This window comes from Chelonoidis abingdonii, chromosome 1, assembly GCF_003597395.2.
Source record: "Chelonoidis abingdonii isolate Lonesome George chromosome 1, CheloAbing_2.0, whole genome shotgun sequence".
Taxonomy (NCBI): Eukaryota; Metazoa; Chordata; order Testudines; family Testudinidae; genus Chelonoidis; species Chelonoidis abingdonii.
In genome coordinates this window covers 96058417-96077941 of record NC_133769.1, presented here as the reverse complement: position 1 = coordinate 96077941, position 19525 = coordinate 96058417, and the positions used below count along the sequence as shown (strand labels likewise).

General features: G+C 43.9%; 2 protein-coding genes across 2 annotated transcripts in view; one reads left to right on the top strand and one right to left on the bottom strand.

Annotated features, from left to right (window-relative positions):
• Positions 1 to 5702: 5702 nt before the first annotated feature.
• On the top strand, positions 5703 to 10496 carry SMDT1 (single-pass membrane protein with aspartate rich tail 1). Its single transcript, XM_032787016.2, has 3 exons — positions 5703 to 5966; positions 8769 to 8908; positions 10206 to 10496. Exons 1-2 carry the CDS (start codon positions 5811 to 5813, stop codon positions 8904 to 8906), a joined length of 294 nt encoding a protein of 97 aa, XP_032642907.1. The 5' UTR covers positions 5703 to 5810; the 3' UTR covers positions 8907 to 8908; positions 10206 to 10496.
• A 2782-nt stretch (positions 10497 to 13278) lies between these two features.
• The window catches only part of NDUFA6 (NADH:ubiquinone oxidoreductase subunit A6), a 16610-nt gene continuing 10363 nt past the window's right edge, over positions 13279 to 19525 (bottom strand). Inside the window, exons 2-3 of the mRNA XM_032787006.2 lie at positions 16681 to 16796; positions 13279 to 13478 (exon numbers count right to left, since the gene is read on the bottom strand). Of these exons, the coding sequence (XP_032642897.1) occupies positions 13347 to 13478; positions 16681 to 16796 (248 nt within the window). The 3' untranslated portion in view covers positions 13279 to 13346. The remainder of the gene's footprint in view (positions 13479 to 16680; positions 16797 to 19525) is intronic.

The following is a 19525-nucleotide window of genomic DNA, read 5'->3' as shown; positions in this document are numbered from 1 at the left end:
TCCCCTCCCTCTTCTGTCCGGCTGCAGTATCTTTTCTCACACGCTTCTTTGTCTTTCTTCCTCCTCCCTCTCCCCCTTGTAGAGTTACATTGAACAGTGGATTAAAGCTGGCGTGAATTACGACCCTTGTCTTTGTAAACCATTATCTCCTCTCCCTTGACCAAAAGTATGCAGGCTTCATTATTTTTGCTCCATACCAGGTGGAGGCAGCTGAACAGACGGATAAGGGCGCTTCCGGCATCCGGCGTTTTGTTGATAGCCGGCGAGGTCAATTAGAGTTTAACATGGACGGACTTTTGCTCATGAGAGGCCTAAGGGAAAACTCCATATTCTTATAGCCTTTACCTTTTAAAATTACTTAGAATAATGCTTAGTGACACTTAGTGGCCTCAACAGCTGTACTGGGGAGGTTAAGCCTTCCCTGTCACTGTTGGAAACGCAAAGACACCAGCACTTTTCTGGTGCCTGAGAACCAAGATGTAAAAATGACTGAAAGAGAAAATAAGTAATCAAGCCAGTTTTGCTGTTGGAGCTGAAATTGGAGTTGTATAATTGATTTAAATCTGTTTGATTTTTAAGATTCTTCTCGTTTTAATAAGACTAAGTAGTGTTAGTAATACTGCTAAAAGCTTTATTTTAATATTTTTATTTTGCCTATCCCATACATAGTTTTCACGCTATCTGGCTTCACAGCTACTGTGTGCGCTAAATAGTTATCTTGGAGGGTGACCCAGTGTTATACTCAAGCATCCAGTGTTTTTCTAATTATTTTTTTGGTCTTTATATCCCTAAGTCCTGTGAACCAAGGGCAGGATACCAGTGCCTGTGTTTGGGATAATTTTGCTTATTAATAATCAGATACTAAAACATTGAGTAATATTTGTGCCTGCCCTACAAATGTTTTTGTGACTTCATTTTCGTTATGGTGCAGCATGACTTTAGATGCACTGATTTAGGGTGTTCCTCATCCCTTTCCCACTTTAGTTCCATAGTAGGTATTGGCACCTGGTGTCTTTAAAAAACAATCACATTTGGGTCTGTGCAAAGATCTGCTCATGTGTAGTTCGTTTTCTCTGCTGGTTGAGCAAAGGCAAGTGCTCCTTTGGCCAGGGGATCAACTAGCTAGTGTGTGTGTGTGCACCACTGCCCTCTATTGGATAGAATATCAAACCTCCTTATCAGTACTGCTGGCTGTGCCCTTGAACTGCTCCCTAGGCAGAAGGTCAGGATTTCTGTTTCCTGATACTGCAAGTTGAGTTGGTTAATGGACCGTGCTGCCTTTGTATCTTCAGACAGACACAGATCATTACAGGGCAAGGGAGACACGTCACTGCCTGCCAGCACAGTCTCCCCTGCAAGAAACTGAGACCTAGCTTTTAAACCAACTTTTTGTCTCCCAGTCATTCAGGTTGGGGCTGGTTATTCTTCTATCCCCTCCCCTCCACTATTCTTAAACAGTGAAAATCTCTGCCCAGAACAGAATTTCTAGCAAAAGAGGATTGAGTATTTTAAAGTCTGATGGCTGTCCCTCTGAAGGTATTCAATATGTTGTCTTTTGCAATAAATCTTTGGTACAATATGAAAAGCTTTTTCTGTCATATACGGGAGGAAAATGCTTGATAACTTTTCAGTAATAGAGGGAGGCTGGTGGTTCTTCATGAGCTCTGCCAAAGATTGAATCTGATCCTGTCAAAGTAATAATTGAAGTTGTACTCTTCTGAGAAGGGTTTTCATCTCCAGACCTGTTTGCTTTATAGCTTTACTTATCTACACTTAGTTGTAAAAAACAAAACAAAAACAAAACAAAAAAACCACTATGATGTTTACCACTTGGTTCAAATTGAGACAGGGCTGATAGGTCCACCAGAGGACATATTTTGGTTACTATGTGAATTGAGGGTTGTACACTGTTTCCTAGTGGCATACTTGTTCCCAGCCAATTGCAGTGGTTTTTTGTGATGTTTTAGTCGAGAGGCCTAAGGTTCAAATAGCCATGGAGACTGACCTGCCTCCTCACCCATACAGGTGGCATCTCCAGATCAGTAACAGGAGGTGATGGTCGGAAGCTTGCACCTATGGTGTATTTGGTCTGTGGATTAAGTAGAGATGAGTCTCCAGTGCTGCTAATCTAGCGTCTTTCGCCAGCACCAAATTCACTTGTAAAGTCTGTACAATTTAACAAAGAACACTAAAAACAACTTGCAGTATGTTTCTCTCTAGTTATCTTGAAGTGTTTAAGTACTTTAAGTAGATTCTATATTTTTTTAAAGAAGGCAGTTTTGCATGGCCTTTATTTTACATAAAAACAGTATATTATTGTGCATTTAATTGTTAACATTTGTATTTTAAGCTAGTAATGCTAAATAAACAGTTTTTGAATTTGTAATGTGGGTTGATGTCGATTGACTCGGAGAGTTTTAAATGACCCCCAACATCAAGGTTACCACAGCCTAACAGCTCTTGCCACTCACAACTTTTTTGCGGATATTCAGCTTCTGTTTTCCTTTGCTTAATTACATGCTCCATTCCAAACATTGGTGCATCTTTTGTATGGAGTTGTGTAAAATGATGTGTTTTGCTTTGTATAGGAACCAGACTGTGGGGGGAAATAAATTAAATGAGCTGAAGGATGGAATCGCAGAGCCCCACTGAGGGCACTGTGTCTTGGAAGTGTGGGCTCCGTATACTATATGCTAGCACTGCTTTGTCTACCACTGATGTGGAATGTAGCAGCTATTTAACATTACACCGCAGTGTTCAGATCCAAACAGATCAAGACACCAGATAAAGAATCTGACATAAAGGAAACCACATGGGAATTTTAGGTCAAAAGAATGCAAATACACCTGTTAGCCCCATTGCCCTGGACAGATCCTCAATACCCTCTACTCTAACTAAAATGTTTTCTCGGTATAACTACCAAGCAATAAGGGCCTTGCTTTTATCTGAAAGATGGCGGCACGGTATTGGGACACTAACACAGTACTGACTCGGAAAAGCGTACCCTGTGATGCTTCAGCACTTCCTGCTGTTTGCAGGTTTTCATTTAAAGGTCTTCCATCCAACTCTGACCCCGTTTAGCCTATGTAATCTGACGAGAGTGCCACAGCCAATGATAAACAGTCTGGTTAGGCTTTTTCTGTTAATTAAAGGATCTAGTCTAGGGGTTCTCACAACAAATTTTTTGATGGCCTCAGAGTGCGGCCACCAGCTCTTGCTGATGGCCACTCTGATAATTTTTCCTAACATACTTAATTAACTTTAGGAAACACAAATGAATATGCACATATACATATCCAAATCATTGTAATTTATTTATGGAGGAATTTTTTTTTCCCACAGATTCAATAATAAAAATAATGTACTGTTGTCTTTATTCTTTACTGCACCTGAATGGAATAGAAATACAAATAAGGTGCTTTGCATGTTCTTGTCTTTTTTCTTATTGTTTCTTTTGCTTTTTTGGTTAGGTTTTGTTTTTTTTTCAGACTTGCTAGCTACTAAGTCTGCTGTGAAAAGTGATATTAGCAAACACACAAATATCACTTTTCACAGCAGATTTACTCATCCCTGGCAATCCTGGGGACAAATTGAGCCCTGGATGGGGAGGTGGGTATTGAGGCAGCGGGAGCCAGGGGCAATGGGGCACTAGGAACAGCAGCGGGGGCCAGAGGTGATGGGAGGGGTGGTGAACTCAGGGAATGGAGCCCAAAGCCCCTAGCTGGAGCCTGCCGCCTGCCGCCACAGGACTATAGCCCAACCCGACCGCAACTCTGGGAAGGTGGGAAACTCACTGGTTGCCTGCTCCTCCAGCTTTTGTGTCCCCAGAGAGGGGCTAGTGGGCTACCGCTTTGCCCCCCCTCCAGCCACCCAAGAGGCTGTAGCTGCAAGAACAGCCCCTGGTGGCTGCATATGAGAAACGCTCTGCTGTGTCAGAGGCTGCCTCTTCAGGAGTGTGGCTAGGGGGATGTGACAGAGATTCCACTGGGAGCATGGAGTCCTTGCAGAGTCCGCTGTGACTCAAGGATCCCTTCATACCAACTGGGTTACAGGAATATCCAGACACTGGTATGTTCATTCTGGTTCACCAAAGAATGTTGTGTGAAGTTTTAAATTAAAGCTGGAGTCACGCTGGTCATTAGCATTGTAAATATATGTTTAGGTACTCAAAATATGTTTGTAGATTCTATATCACAGCAGAGATGGAGAAACAGGCTTTCTGTCAGATAAGAAAAAAGAACGAGGAGTACTTGTGGCACCTCAGAGACTAACCAATTTATTTGGGCATAAGCTTTCATGGGCTAAAACCCACTTCATCAGATGCATGCAGTGGAAAATACAGTAGGAATATATATACACATACAGTACATGAAAAAATGGGTTTGCCATATCAACTCTAACAAGACTAATCAATTAAGGTGGGCTATTATCAGCAGGAGAAAAAAAAACTTTTGTAGTGATAAATCAGAATGGCCCATTTCAAACAGTTGACAAGAAGGTGTGAGTAACAGTATGGGAGACATTAGCACGGGGAAATAGTTTTTAGTTTGTGTAATGAGCCAGCCACTCCCAGTCTTTATTCAAACCTAATTTGATGGTTTGGAAATTAATTCTAGTTCTGCAGTTTTTCATTGGAGTTTGTTTTTGAAATTTTTTTTGTTGAAGAATTGCTTTTAAGTCTGTAATTGCACGTCCAGGGAGGCTGAAGTGTTCTCTGACTGGTTTTTTAATGTTATAATTCTTGATATCTGATTTGTGTCCATTTATTCTTTTCTGTACAGACTGTCTGGTTTGGCCAATGTACATGGCAGAAGGGCATTGCTGGCTCATGATAGATCGTTACACAAACTAAAAATTATTTCCCCATGCAAATTTTTCCCCTACTGCTATTCACAAACACAATGGATGCCTATTTACATATGAAATCAACAGATAAATGTGAAGTCAGCAGCAGTACCCAGGAAAGTTAAGCCACGGGTGGTTATGTAGTCTGAGCAGAGCATGCACTTTGGGGATATAAGTAGAAGGCAAAGAAGACACACCCTTTATCCTGCACCCAAGAAATACATAGGCAGTGCATTTACATTCATGAAAATTGGATCTCAGGCAACCTTGACTCAAATCCTGCAGTGGACTTTCGTATGAGAGAAACTTCTTTAGAGAGCAGGTTAACCTGTCAGATTGGTCTCTAGAAAGCATGTTACATCTATTATGCTATACTGTATAGTTTATATGTAACTATCACATGACTTCTGAATGATTGATAGTCTTAGTCCTGTTTTTCCCATGCTTACATCTGAGCCCTGTGATAGTAAACAAGGTGCTGCGCTGGAGTTCAGTCCTGCAGGCTGATGTGTGCACGGTTCCCCCCGGGAGAGCAGAACTGGTATTTGAGGGGTCAGTGGGTAAAGAGCAGGACAGGCAGAGCTGTGCCACGGGGACTTGGGGAGGGGGGGCGGGGTGCACCTGCTGTTACACGGCAGGGCAGAAGGATGCCTGGCCTCGCCCCGGGGACAGCGCTTGTGGCGAACAGCCTGGGGAGGTCAGGGAGCGACACCCGCTAGCGGGGGGAAGGTGACTCAGGCCCGGGCACCGTCAGCTCCGTCACGCCCAGAGCCAGGTTCACCTAGCAAAGATCACCAGGCCCCGCCCTGCCCTCCTCCGCATGCGCACTGGAGCCAGCCGCTTTACCCCGACACCCCCGCCCCCTCCCCGGTCATCGCGAGATTTGAGGAGGCGGCGCCCCGGGGACAGCTCGGGCGCGTCGCTATAGCAGCGCGGGCCGGAGTAGGGTGGCTGAAGGCAGGAAAATGGCGGCTCTGGCGGGACGCCTGTTGGCGGCAGTGGCCGGTTCCCGGGGCCGGGTGGGGCCCGGCGGACTCCGGAGCGGCCCCGCGGTGACCGTTGTGCCTTCGCGGAGCGAGACCGTCACTCGCAGCGGCGCCATTTTACCCAAACCGCCCAAAGTGAGTGAGGGGCGAGGGGCGCCTTCTGGCGGGGGGAACAGCCAATCACAGATCGCGGTCAGCCGCCGGTTGTTGTTAATGACAGGAGCGTTGGCCAATCAGGGCACAAGCCATGTCGTTGTCGGGCGGGATTAAAGTTGAGATTCCAGCCCAATGGGAACGGCTCTGCGGGGGCTCTTGGAATGCGGAAGCGCCCCCTGGTGGCGGCACTGCTGGGAGGCGGGGGGACCACAGGGCCGGCGCTGCCGGCTCACAGGATGGGTGGGTGGGTCGGGGAGGAGGGAATGGAACAGCTACAGCACCGGCCGGAAGCTAGAGTGACCAGACAGCAAGTGTGAGAAATCGGGATGGGGTGGGGAGTAATAGGTATATAAAAAAAAGACCCAAAAATCAGGACTGTCCCTGTAAAATCGGACATCTGGTCACCCTGCCAGAAGCGAGGGGCGCTGGGTCCCAGTGAAGAGGGTGGTACGGCAGCAGGACGCTGGGGGTCGAAATCCCTTTCCTGGCCTGTGACAGGTGCCTCGTTTGGGGTCACAGCGCTCTCGGCTTCAGCGAAAGACTTTACTGAGGCATAGAGGGGCCTGGAAGATGCAGCATGTCGGCAACTCTAGGGAGCCGGGTGAAGGGAGGGGCTGAGGGTTAGTTAAGGTGCTGGATTGTTAAAACCAGTGTGTGAAACAGCGACCTTTTTAAGAGGGCTGTGTGGGATGGGGGAAGCCAGTGTGTCTGACTGCCCAGTGACAGTCACGTTATAATAGATTAGAACTAAGTCCTATCAGCTCAGGTTTGTGGTCTTGTCAGCTCTCATAAACTGAACAGGATGGGTGGGGCCTGGGATCAATCCTTGCCTGGGACAAGTCATAATATGGTAATGCTGGAAATAGTATTGGTGATCACAGAGGTGGCCATCTTTCCCCTGAGTTATTACAGAACCAGCTGTGCAGCATGGTATTGGGGACATTGTATTACCTGAGGTGCAATTTTTCAGGTATGCTATAAAATAAAAACCCTGGTCACTCATGGTTATTAAGAAATTGAGTGACGCTTTTTGCAAGAGTAAGGCAGAAGTTCTTCACTTTCCTTCCTTGATGCAAACAGAACTGCCTTTTTCCAGGTGTATTACAGTGGTGCTGAGTGTTCCCTGTGTATTTAATCCATAGGATTAAATCCATTAGGATACTGCAGGATGAAGGGTGCTATAGAATAATAAAGTTGCTTCATAACAAAGAGCTCAGTGGAGGAACATACAGTAATGCCTCACCTAACGTTGTATTTATGTTCTTGAAAAATGCAACTTTAAGTGAAACAATGTTAAATGAACCCAATATTCCCATAAGACTTAATGTAAATGCGGGGGGTTAGGTTCCAAGGAAATTTTTTGGGGACAAACAAAAGGCATTAGGTACTGTACAGTAATGTACTGTACTGTGGTGGGGAGGTGCCCCTGGGACTCAGGGCTGGGAGTGCAGAGTCTGGGAGGGAGTTAGGGTGCAGGAGGGCACTCAGGGCGGGGGGTGGGGTCTGGGAGGGAGTTAGGGTGCAGGAGGGCACTCACGGTGGGATGTGGGGTCTGGGAGGGAGTTAGGGTGCAGGAGGGTGCTCAGGGTGGGGGGGCGGGAGGAGGCTCAGGGCTGGGGCAGGCAGGCAGTGCAGAGCACTTACCTGGGGCAGCTCCTGTTTTGTGCAGGGGGTGTGCAGGTGGCTCTGCGCAGCGTGGCACCACCCCCATGGCCATGATTCTGGGAGCCACAATTCTGGGAGCTGCCCCCCCAACAGGCAGGGCCACCCGGAATGCAGGAGCTTTGGGGGCTGCAGGGTTCTGGGCTAAGGGGGCCCTGGCCTGCAGCTTTAAAGCCACTTTCGGAATGCGGCCCTGCAAGCACGGGCTGGAGGACTCAGGAGGAGCAGGGGCAGCCGTGCACCCAGCGGCCAGAGAGGAGCCGCGTTTTCATCTTCAAAGCTGGCCAGAGGGAAGCAGAGAGGAGGTGGAGAAGAGGAACTTGTGCAGTGCTCCCTTGTGACGTTATAAGGGAGCATTGCACAACTTTAAACGAGTATGTTCCCTAATGGAGCAACGACATAACTTTGAAACAACGTTAAGAGGGAGGACGTTAAGTGAGGAGTTACCGTACAGAATTTCACCATTCTGTTTAATAATATTCAATGTTCTAACTTTTAAATTACTATTGATTGGGTTTAATACCACCATTTCCTTAGGAAACTGTTCTACCTAATAAAGTCCCTTCTATTCAACATAATATATCTTGTTGGAGGACGTTGTTACAATATGTTTTAGTCTTGCAGTGGAAATGGGTTTGGAGGTGTGTTATATACATGTTTCCAAAGGGTACTGCAGCTTTGCAAAGTCCAATAGCACAATTTGGGAATATGGGTAAAATACAGAATGATGTCATGTATGCTACAAGACTGCTGTAAGTGTTTGGGAACAGGATTGCTGTAGCTGGATATCTTAATATAGAAAATATTTACATTGTAAGAGGAAACGTAGATGTTTTAGTCCTATTACTCCTAATTATATCCCTTTATCGCCCAGAATTCTTCTGGTTCTTTACACACTTAATTTTTTTCATTCTAATCTTTAATCAGTTTTGTTTCTTTTCTCTGAATGCCCTCTAGGTTATTAATATCTTTCAGAATGCTCAAAACAGAACACAATATTCTAGATGTGGTCTCAGAACTTTAAAGTTCCCTCCTTGCTCTGTTAGATTAATGCACATCAGTTGATCCAAAATGGAACTTGCTGATAGTCATTAATTTGTTTTGACTGAACATGTATAGATGCCCTTTGGCCTCCTACGAGTATTTACCGTTGTGATCCCTTTCCTCTACATCGGGACTCAGATCAGTAAGAATTTTGCAGCCTTGCTCGAGGAACATGATATCTTTGTCCCAGAGGATGATGATGATGATGATTAAAGGTATGACATCAGTGCAACTAACAGTTCAATTACTTGTATTACCTGTTTGGTATGGGAGAGGGAGGGGATTATGTAACTGGGTGATGTAGACGGCTACTGCTTTGGAAAACTGCTGTACATTCAGCACTGGTGCTTGATTCCATAAAAACCTGCTGATGTACTACCTCTGTCTATGATCTTATATATATATGCTGGATCCGGATCAGACCGTATCAGTATTTGAATGAGACCTAGTCTAAAGAATACAGAAATGCTGTAGATGACTCTTGCTTTTGAGCTAGTACGAAACTGGTAATGTGTTCAAAGTCTTGTCATTTGGGTCAGATATAAAACAAACTGGCTATTTGTAGTGACTACAGAATTTGATTGTTCATATTACTATTTGTATTACCGTAGCACAGTGGTGCCCAAACTTTTCCTCTTGTGCTCCCCCTTACCTGTAATGGAATGTGTCCGTGCCCCTCTGGTTGGGAGCAGGGCTGGGGGCCAGACCCATGGTTGGGAGTGGTGCTAGATGGTGCTCCCTCCCCAGGTTGTCCCAGGCCTTGCTGCACCCCCCTGATGTTCTTCCATGGCCCCCCAGTTTGGGGACCATTGCCCCATTGAAAGTGTGGCAGGGGTAGCTTAGGTGTCCTAAGCTAATTCCAACTTTTTTACATTCTGCCTACTTAAAAAATCCCCTATTAATTCGGAGGATGACTTGTATTCCATACCAAACTTTGCATTCTCATGTGGTGACTGGTCCTTATGTATGCAGTCTTAAGAGTACTCCGATCCTTCAGGGTGAAGATTTATATAAATTATGATGGCTTATAATAACGACGATTAAACTTTGATTGCTCCCAATCTTTTATTATTTCAACTCTCTCTTTATCTACTCTACATCAAATATTACTTAATGAGGACAAGGCAAGTGCCATAAGATGAAATGGGGTAATATATTTTATGTGCAGTGCATGTGTTTCCTTTAGAGGTTCAGCAGCATAAACATTCTATAATTTTTCCATATCAGTTTAGTGAATACATGTCCTTTGTTAATCCTCTTTTCCACGGTCCCCTGGCCAGGTTTTCCTCTGAAAAGTTTGCAGTTACTGTCAAATTGGTACATTCCCTGTTTTCAGCCACACAATCAGCTTAAATTGTGTGTAGTTATCAGCACAGGAAGCTTGTTTCACATGACTAACAAGGGCAAAGCCCATAAGCAGAATTATGGACTGGAACCAGTATTGTCTAGCTGAAGAATCACATGGGGCTGTTCCATGGTGCTGGCTTAACATTTCTTTTTACCTCTTTTCAGGATTGTAATGGAACAGAAAGGAGAAAGCCATAGACAAACAACTGGGTCTGACATCACTGTCTCCTCATGCCTCCTCCCTCATTTGAAAGAGGAAAGGAGGCACAGTTGGACCTCCCTCTGTACCAATGAATGTTCTCTTCACGTCTATATGGCAGTTGGGAAGGGGTGTATATACAGTAGGTCCAGCAACCCTTGCCTGCTGTACCTTTCACACCCTAGGCCACTTGGGTTTCTGTAGTAATGAGCCTGGGCCATATAAATTAGATTATGAATAAAGAATAGCAGACTGAACCATGTAAGGGTTTGTTGTTTGTTTTCATGCTTATCAGATAAGTTCCTGTTAATTAGCATTGATGCTTCAGACTTTATATATTCTTATTTCTTTTTGGCTAAGGTTCTGTCACTTCTTTTGCTCTACTGGAAGTATATAAAGGGACCATAGTAGGCTGGAATCTATTGCATTACTTTAAAACCTGTCAGTTGACTATAGAAAAATAATTCATGTTGGACTACGCAAGGCCACTGCAGGAATTTTGCAGGAAAGCATCTCTTTTATGAGTTTATTTTTTATTTTCTTTTTCTCAATAAGCCATCCCTTGATGCTAGCAATCTCCCCTTGTATATCATCCTCTTTTTCTCTTTTAATTCCTGAAACAGTTCCACTGAGGCTTCACTTATCTGGAAATCTTAAATTTCCTTGTTCCCTTTTAATCCTGATATAGGCACAAAGACAACATTGATCTCATTTGCCTTCTGCCTGTGGCCAAGTACCCATATTCATTCTTTCAGATCTGGCAACAGTCTGATACCCTGAACAGGAACATTTTAATAAGCCTACAGGCCTCATCATGTTAATTGTTTGTTACCTTGTTCTGCAGAGCTGAATCTAATAATCTATTGCTTTCTGACTTCTAGGTCAGAATATTTCAGCATGCTTGATTTTGTGCTGTAGTCAGGCTCCTGGAAGTCTACAGGTGAACCAAAGTGCAGCTACTTAAGTCCTAGCAGACACAAACATACCAGTCCAACAGCTGTAATGGCTTACTATTTTCTACTTGGGGGAACTGATGTCTTTGCAATATGACCTATAAGGGGTTTTTACTACTCCAGAGACCGCTTTCTCTTCCTGTGATCTACCAAAGTTAGCTAAGATAGTTCAGCTAGTAATTCCTGATTTACACATAAAGGTGCTGCTAGTAGATTATTTAGAGGGAGAGACTTGGCCTCTGTGCACTTCCCTAGGTGCTCCTCCACAGCCCGAGTTTGACCTTTTGGTAACAATGCTGACCACTCATCTCTCTTCAGGCACTTGCCTATTGGGGTGGGAAAGTAGCAGCAGCATTGGTTGTTTATAAGATTCTCTTTTTAAAGGGGAGCAGATTTGTATGCTAAATGTTTATAATTTTAATATTTAAATTTCTCCAGAAGCACCAGTCCCTCTGCCTAGGAGGATGAGCAGAGAATGTTAAAGGGAGAAGGCAGCTGTTAGTTCAGAGAAAGGATAAGTGTTGTGAAGAGAGTGGGAGCAGAGAAAGTTGCATAACCCAGATTCTGCTACTCCTCAGTGCAAAAGTGCTTGTGTGACCAGGTAAGGTGCAGGTGCTTTCCTGAAGGCTATCCAGCTTTTGTGTAGTGACCCCAATTCACATATCCAGGGCTGTAAGCTATGCAGAAGCTTGCACACTCAAGTTTCTCTACACCCTCCCACTGCCTTCTGCCAGCCTTGTAGGATCACTGATAAAATAACCTCCACTCCAAACAGACAGGCTTCTGCATGAAATGGGGAGCCATAACTCTACAAGGGCAGGGGAAAAGTAATCACCGGTGGCAGAAGACCCCTTCTATCGCATACATAAGGTGCCACTATCTTTAGTATCTCAATATATCCACTGAAAACAGTAATTGTAAAGCTATTTTAATTCTAGTATTACAAAGAGCACTGGCCAATTTCAAGTTCTAGCTGAACGTAAGTTTGTTCAGGGTGTTTTTTAAACAATTTACATGCTACTGAAAAAATCTTTCCTTGGATACCAGGCCAACAGGGCTCATTTCACATTTCCGCCAACGAAAACAGACACTGGCAGTACCACAGAGAGAGCTCATTATGCTTTGCCACAGACAGCTCTCAGTCATGAGGTATCTGTCCCATGCTAGAATCTTCAATGGTCCTAAAAGTCTCAGACCAGTATTCAAAAAGGGTTCCTCTTGCCCTGATGTTAGTTGGAATGTAGACAGGACTACAGACAAAGCATGTGAGAAGGGTTAGCCTACATAATGCTTGGGAGAGTAGTAACACATGAAGATATTTGGAAAAGGAGCTGTTTTGCTACCATAGGATTTGGCTTCAGAGTGGTGAATAAATATTAATTTAATTCTATGCCACCACAGCATTCATTCACTCATGGCTGCAGATAGATGAGCTCAGGCCCTGAAGTGTTTGAGAAACTCTCCCAAGAGTAATAAGATAGTTGTTAGCTGCTGACATTAGAGCTCTCAAAAAGTTTGATACACCAGCTTTAATAGACTGTAGTCAATTGCATAGGCAAGTGTACAGTAAGGGTTGCTGGGTAAAAAGCAAATACACCAAGGCGGAGAGTTTGGGGTTGTTGTTTTTTTTTTAAGTTGGACTTGAGTCAAGTAGCATATCCAGAATTACCAGCTAGGTAAAGTTAACACATTTTTAGTTATGCTTGGACATACTAACTGATCAACAGCTGCCTCCAATACAGTAGCCCTCAGCCCTACTGTAGAATTTCAGTACTGGCCAGTTCCATGAAGTTTTCCAACTCCTTCTGAGGTGGCTTGTACTTAATGGCCTATGCCCACATCAAGGACAGTCTTAGTTCACTAAAGTTTGAATCTAATTGAAGTTTCCCAATCTACTTTAGCTCATTGTATACTTGATGGTTAGTTTCTCATACTACAAGATGTTCCAGAGCAAGCACCATACTTTAAAAAGGAGACAGGACCAGAAGATAGGATCCTTGCTGCGCACAACGCATTGTATAAGTACAAACAGCATACACAGTGTTGAGATGGATACTTTCTTCATGAAGAATTTCAAGAGCCGCTCTCCAGTATACAGAGCTTTATTTGCATTAAGACAGTGAAATACAGAATTAGTTTTTCAGTCAGTTTGTCTCAAGGGTCATGGCCCGCATAGAACTTGGACAGAAAGTCCTTGGGTCGTGGAGTTTCTGTCTCATGGAAAAACCTCATGATGTGTGTCCGCTGCTTCCATACACGAGTAGTTTCCTGTAGTTCCATTTTCCCCTGCATTTATACAAAAAGAGCCAGGGTTCATAGATCAATTCCCAGTTAGGAGATCTTAAGTAGCTTAAACAGATGAGAACAGAATGCATAGTTGGTTTATTTCTACCTCTGCCTTCAGAAGTTTTCTTTAATGAAACTCCATTGGTTGGTTCAGTTATTCAGTTCTTTTAAAGTCTACTAACCTCACCCTTACAGCCTTTTAAGTCTGTCCCACTAAAAAGTATACTCAGCATTACCTTCCCCAGTTTCACATCACTGATTTCCTCTGCACCACCCCCAAACACACAGAGCAAGTGACCCAGATCTCTGGGTCTCTCCTCTCATGACCTGCACTCCTAGCTACCCAGCTGCTTTTCGAACATCCACTCCTCTAGAGCCTGGCAGCAGGTGTGAAGCTGCACAGAAGAGAAAGGCCAAGCCTCTTCTCCATAGAGATATGGCTTGCCCCATTTCCTCTGCCAGAAACCCACCCCTGGCCTAGCACCATCTTCAAGATATGGAACAAGGCTCCAGGCACCTTTATTTTAAGAATCCCTGTTCAATACCCACATTCACCAGTGAGATTACTTAGTTGTGTGTGTAAATACTCTATTGACACTATGAAAATAAAACATTTGTACAAACGTATGAAACTTAAATCTGGGTCTAAAATGTCAATCATAAATCCCAAAACCAGAAGGACCATTGTGATCATTAATCTGACCTCCTTTAATGTGTTATTACATGGTGTTACTACAGGGTAGAAGTAAAGTTGTTTGGGTGCCCAAACTGCACTTCCCTACCGTAACATGACTGGTGCTCTTTTAAGTGCAACTTTAATTCTGGATTTATAATGCTTGGTTTGGGGATAACTGAAGAATCCATCTAATTTTTTTGCCCTTAAAGTTACTGGTACACACTCTTGACAAACACTGTCTGTCTTGGTACTTATACAGCACGAGAGATGAGCATGCAGCTCAGGAATCTCTTGGTAAAGCAATGCTACTGCAGAGTTCAGTTAGTCTTGCTTTGCCCACTTGTTCTGAAATGCTAAGGTTGGTGTTTGTGTGTTTTGGTAATTTTATTCTCCCTTGGACAGACAGGTCTACAGCCCAAAATACATATCTGGCAAGCTTATCTAGGAAGTCTTGACGCAGTTATGCAATCCAGTTAAAAATCCAAAACCATCCTTTACAGCAGAAGTATTTCTGTAACGTCTAACGCCTCCGACTGATTGAAAAAAAACACAATAAGATGGAAGTATGGGAAACGGGGTCACAAATGGCTAATTCTCCAACAGTAATCTTCCATCACCTTTTATAAGCACATACACAGGAATCCTTAAACACAACTGTTTCATCTGCTGGACAATTCCTGTTTGCAAATGCAGAACAAGAGAAGTCTGATTAACTAAACTCCTCCTCTTTGGTGTTATGAGTAGGGCTGTCAAAAAAGTTAATCACACTGTTAATACTAGAATACCATTTAAATGTTATTTTCTACATTTTCAAATATATTGATTTCAATTACAACACAGAATACGAAGTGTTTAGTGTTCACTTTATTTTTATTACAAATGTTTGCACTGTAAAAAACAGGAAATCATAATTTTCAATTCACTTACTACAAGTAGTGTAGTGCAATCTCTTTCATGAAAGTGCAACTTACAAATGTAGAATTATGTACAATAAAAACGTGCATTCAAAAATAAAACAATGTAAAACTTTACAGCCTGCAAGTCCTTGTTCAACCAATCGCTCAGACAAACAAGTTTGTTTACATTTGTAGAAAATAATGCTTCCCACTTCTTGTTTACTGTGACACCTGAAAGTGAGAACAGGTGTTTGCATGGCACTGTTGTAGCCAGCACCGCAAGATATTTACCTGCCAGATGCATTATAGTTTCATATGTCCCTTCATGCTTCAACCACTATTCCAGAGGACATGTTGATGACAGGTTCTGCTTAACAATGATCCAAAGCCATGCAGATCAACGCATGTTCATTTTCATCATCTGAATCAGGTGCCACCAGCAGAAGTTGATTTTCTTTTTTGGTGGTTTGGGTTCTGTAGTTTCCACATCAGAATGTTGCTCTTGTAAGACTTCTGAAAGCATGTGCCATGCCTCATCCCTCTCAGATTTTGGAAGGCACTTCAGATTCTTAAATTTTGGGTCAAGTGCTGTAGCTATCTTTAGAAATTTCACATTGGTATCCTTGCATTTTGTCAAATTTGCAGTGAAAGTGTTCTTAAAATGACCACCACATGCTGGGTCATCATCCAAGACTGCTATAACATAAAATATATGGCAGAATGCAGGTAAAACAGAGCAGGAAACATAATTCTCCCCCAAGGAGTTCAGTCACTAATTTAAAGGAGCATCATCAGCATGTCCCCTGGAACAATGGCTAAAGCAAGAAGAGGCATATGAATCTTTAGCATATCTGGCATGTAAATATCTTGCAATGTTAGCTACAACAGTGCCATGCGAATGCCTGTTCTCACTTTCAGGTGACGTTGTAAATAAGAAGTGGGCAGCATTATCTCCTGTAAATGTAAAAAGAAACTTGTTTCTCTTGGTGATTGGTTGAACAAGAAGTAGAACTGAGTGGAGTGTAGACTCAAGTTTTACATTGTTTTGTTTGAGTGCAGTTATGTAACAAAAAACATTCATTTGTAAGTTGCACTTTCACGATAAAGCAATTGCACCACAGTACTTGTATGAGCTGAATTGAAAAATACTATTTTATCATTTTTACAGTGCAAATATTTGTAATAAATAAAGTGAGCACTGTACACTTTGTATTCTGTGTTGTAACTGACATCAATATATTTGAAAGCAAAGAAAAACATCCACAAATATTTAATAAATTTCAATGGGTATTCTATTTAACAGCGTGATTAATTGCAATTAACTTTTTTTAACTGCGATTCATTTTTTTTGAGTTAATCGCATGAGTTAACTGCGATTAATCGACAGCCCTAATTGTGAGTCTATTATAAAGACCAACCTGCTTTATAAGGACATGGAGGTCTTTTCTCTTCTAGTATCTATGACTGAAATACGTAATCCTAACTATATTCCCTTGATCTTAATGGGCTCCAATATCTCCGCTTGTTCTACAGAACTTAGATAAGCAAAGAGTCACCCTCTCCTGCTACTATTTATACATGCTAATCACACCACTTCCTGGATTTGAGAAAGTAAGTATGTTTGTTTTACCTTTATAACCAGTATGTCAATCACTCTGGGGTCTGTGACATGGGCATTCTTCATGAACATCTCCCGCACCTTATCACGCCCCTGTTTCACTGAGATGTCCAACTGGTATAGATGTACTAGGCAAAGAGCAGAGAATATTCACAGGAGTCATCACCAATGCGCTAAAGTTTTTCACCACAGAATGTCTCAATTTTGTACGTATGGAACACTGCAAATTAAAATGTGTTCTTTTATTTCTAAGCTAGAAATTATTCCTCAGCTAGAAGTTAATAAAATTGTAATCGGAAATTGTTCAGCCTACTTTTGTAGACTTAGGCAATTATAACACACACATCCTTACTTTACAGAGTTTATTGAATGAGCTTCACCCACTACTTGGCTAAGAGATCAAAGTTAGAAGACATATGCAGAAATTTTTTCTCCTCTCTAGGCCCCTTCCAGCCATTGGGACAAGGTGCACCTTGAAAACTGTGCTAGTCAGTACTTATATAAAAAAAAATTCCCCTCTCACCCCTATGGGTGGTATGTGTCTTCCTCAACCTCGGGTCCTCTACCAGAGGCCTCGGAGTTTGAAGGTTTTGCGCAGTATCTTAGCTGTTCCTAGCACTGCACTCTTCTGGACAGAGAGCTCTGATGTTGTTCCTGGGATCTGTTGGAGCCACTCACCCAGCTTAGGTGTCACAGCCCCGACTGCTCCTAGCCACCACTTGGACCGACCTTGGCCTTCACTTTTCCACATCGCTCTCTAGTTCCTCTTTCGAGGCCCTGGTACTTCGCCAGCTTCTCAATATTCCTTCTTCCTGATGTGCTGTCCACTTGGCAACTGCTATATTAATCACACACCGCGGCTGTTCTGAGTCCTGTCTATTACCTACGATGTCTGTTGATTTGCCATCTGGCCTGTCCGTCTGGATCTGGAATCCCACAGAAATCTTAGCCCTGCATCTTCACACAACCTTCTTGTGGAATCTCCCCATCATGTCTTGGGAGGGTCTATGCCCTACGCTGTGCCGAGTTATTCTGTACACAATGCCAGCCCCTTGCGTGTGCCGTTCAGTGTATGCTGGTTTTCCTAGCCTGCATCTTACATCCTCCAACTATGTGTTGGACTGGCTTCTGGCCTCCTTCCTGCACAGTCTGCAAACACGTGGGTCCTCTTTAGTTTGGTAGACATGCACTCCATGTTCAGATGAAGAATCTGTGCTCGTGCGGCTCCTGTGCTGCTATGATCAGTCCGCTCAGGCCTGTCTTTTGAGTCCAGCCCTTTCCCAGCCCACTGGTAGGATTCCCAGTGTCAGCCACCATGCTCATCTATCGATGGTACATCCGCATGCAGGTCTTGTTTGCCATGGCACTCTCTTCTGCTTGGTCTATTCCGCCCATGTCTGCTGCTGCTCAGGCATTATCTCAGCAGCTCACTTTGGGGCCATTTACTGATTACTCTGGATGTTCGTTTCATCCAGGAACAGTGACTTTGACGCTCAACGAGGAAACCCCCCACGTTCTTTCGCTGATATACAGTCTTGGGTGTGGACTTGGGGTGAAACCTCCAAGCATTGTGAGGAGCTTCCGGGTCTTCACAATTGGCAAGCTTCCATGCTCCTCCTTTGGCCAGCTAAACTTACATACTCCTGGCAGGGTATCTGATGAAACGGCGTGATCTTGTTCTTTACCCACTGAACTGGCTCCTTTCAGGACCGTCTGTATCCTGTGATAACTTGAATATGTTGCCTAGGTCTCCTTGCCTCCTCATCGTGGTTTCATGTGACTGGGGACACCAAGGTACTTGCTAGCTGGTCTGTATGTCTGCATAACGCTGCCACTGGTATATCGCACTCCATCAGTTCTTGATCGACCTTCCCTCGTTCACTACATCCAGGATCCACAACTTCTCCAGTCCGATATGACATCACCGTATCCCACTGTAGATTCTGCGTCACTGGTATAGCGAGTCAATGTCTCATTCATATCTCTAGCCATACAGCTTGATGTCATCCGGTAAGGAAGGGGCTGCATGCGTAGTCCACTCCTGAACCCTGTACCCATATCCATCCTGTAATATCTGTCGTAGGGGTTAAGCCTATGCAGAACAGCAGCGGGGACAGTACATTCACCTATGGTATATGCGCACTTGAGGCCACTGTGCAATGCTGCCCTTGACTTACTTCCAGTGTGTCGCCATGTCCCCTGAGTCTGAGGAAAGGTCCTTATGTCCTGTTGACTTTGTATAGCGCCAGACAAATTCACAGATCCACAGTGTGCGGCAAGGAATCGTAGGCTTTCCACTGTAGTCAATCCAGCTAGTCTCAGAGATGCGTCACAACTAGACCTCTGAAGTCTTGGGCCATCTGCCTTCGATTAGAAAACTGGTGTTTGAGCCCTCTCGTGTTGTATCACATGCCCTTCTGAGCTGTGCTCATGTACTTAAGGCCGCATCATGGAGGCCTTGTAGCTTGGCATTGCCTATGACTGCCATAGGACTGTTCCATGTTTGGGGAGGCAGGTTATTGGTCAGGAGTTGGGAGCGGTTTCTGCATCCCTTGCAGGGGTCTTTTCACTGATCAGCTCACTGTCCTTCTTGGTGTTAGCCAGTTTGGGTGGACCTGCTGCAGCAAGCTGGTTCATTGTGAACTGCAAGATTCGTTCATAGCACTGCTGTTAGTTTCCTTTGTAGCCCAAGTAGTGTGGCAATCATGTCTAGGTCCAGGTGCGTCCGCTCTTTCAATGCTTGACACCGACTGCTGCGGATGCTCCCTGTGGATGGTGACTGAGGTTGGCTCTTCTGGGAGATTGCTTGGCTCGTTTCTCAGGCTGCACCACCTTTGCCACTGGTGTTATGAGTCTT

Coding starts and splice junctions, on each gene's coding strand:
- SMDT1 (XM_032787016.2), top strand. CDS start 5,811: ATGGCGGCTCTGGCGGGACGCCTGTTGGCGGCAGTGGCCGGTTCCCGG. Junction 5,967..8,768: donor TTTTACCCAAACCGCCCAAA/GTGAGTGAGGGG, acceptor GAACATGTATAG/ATGCCCTTTGGCCTCCTACG.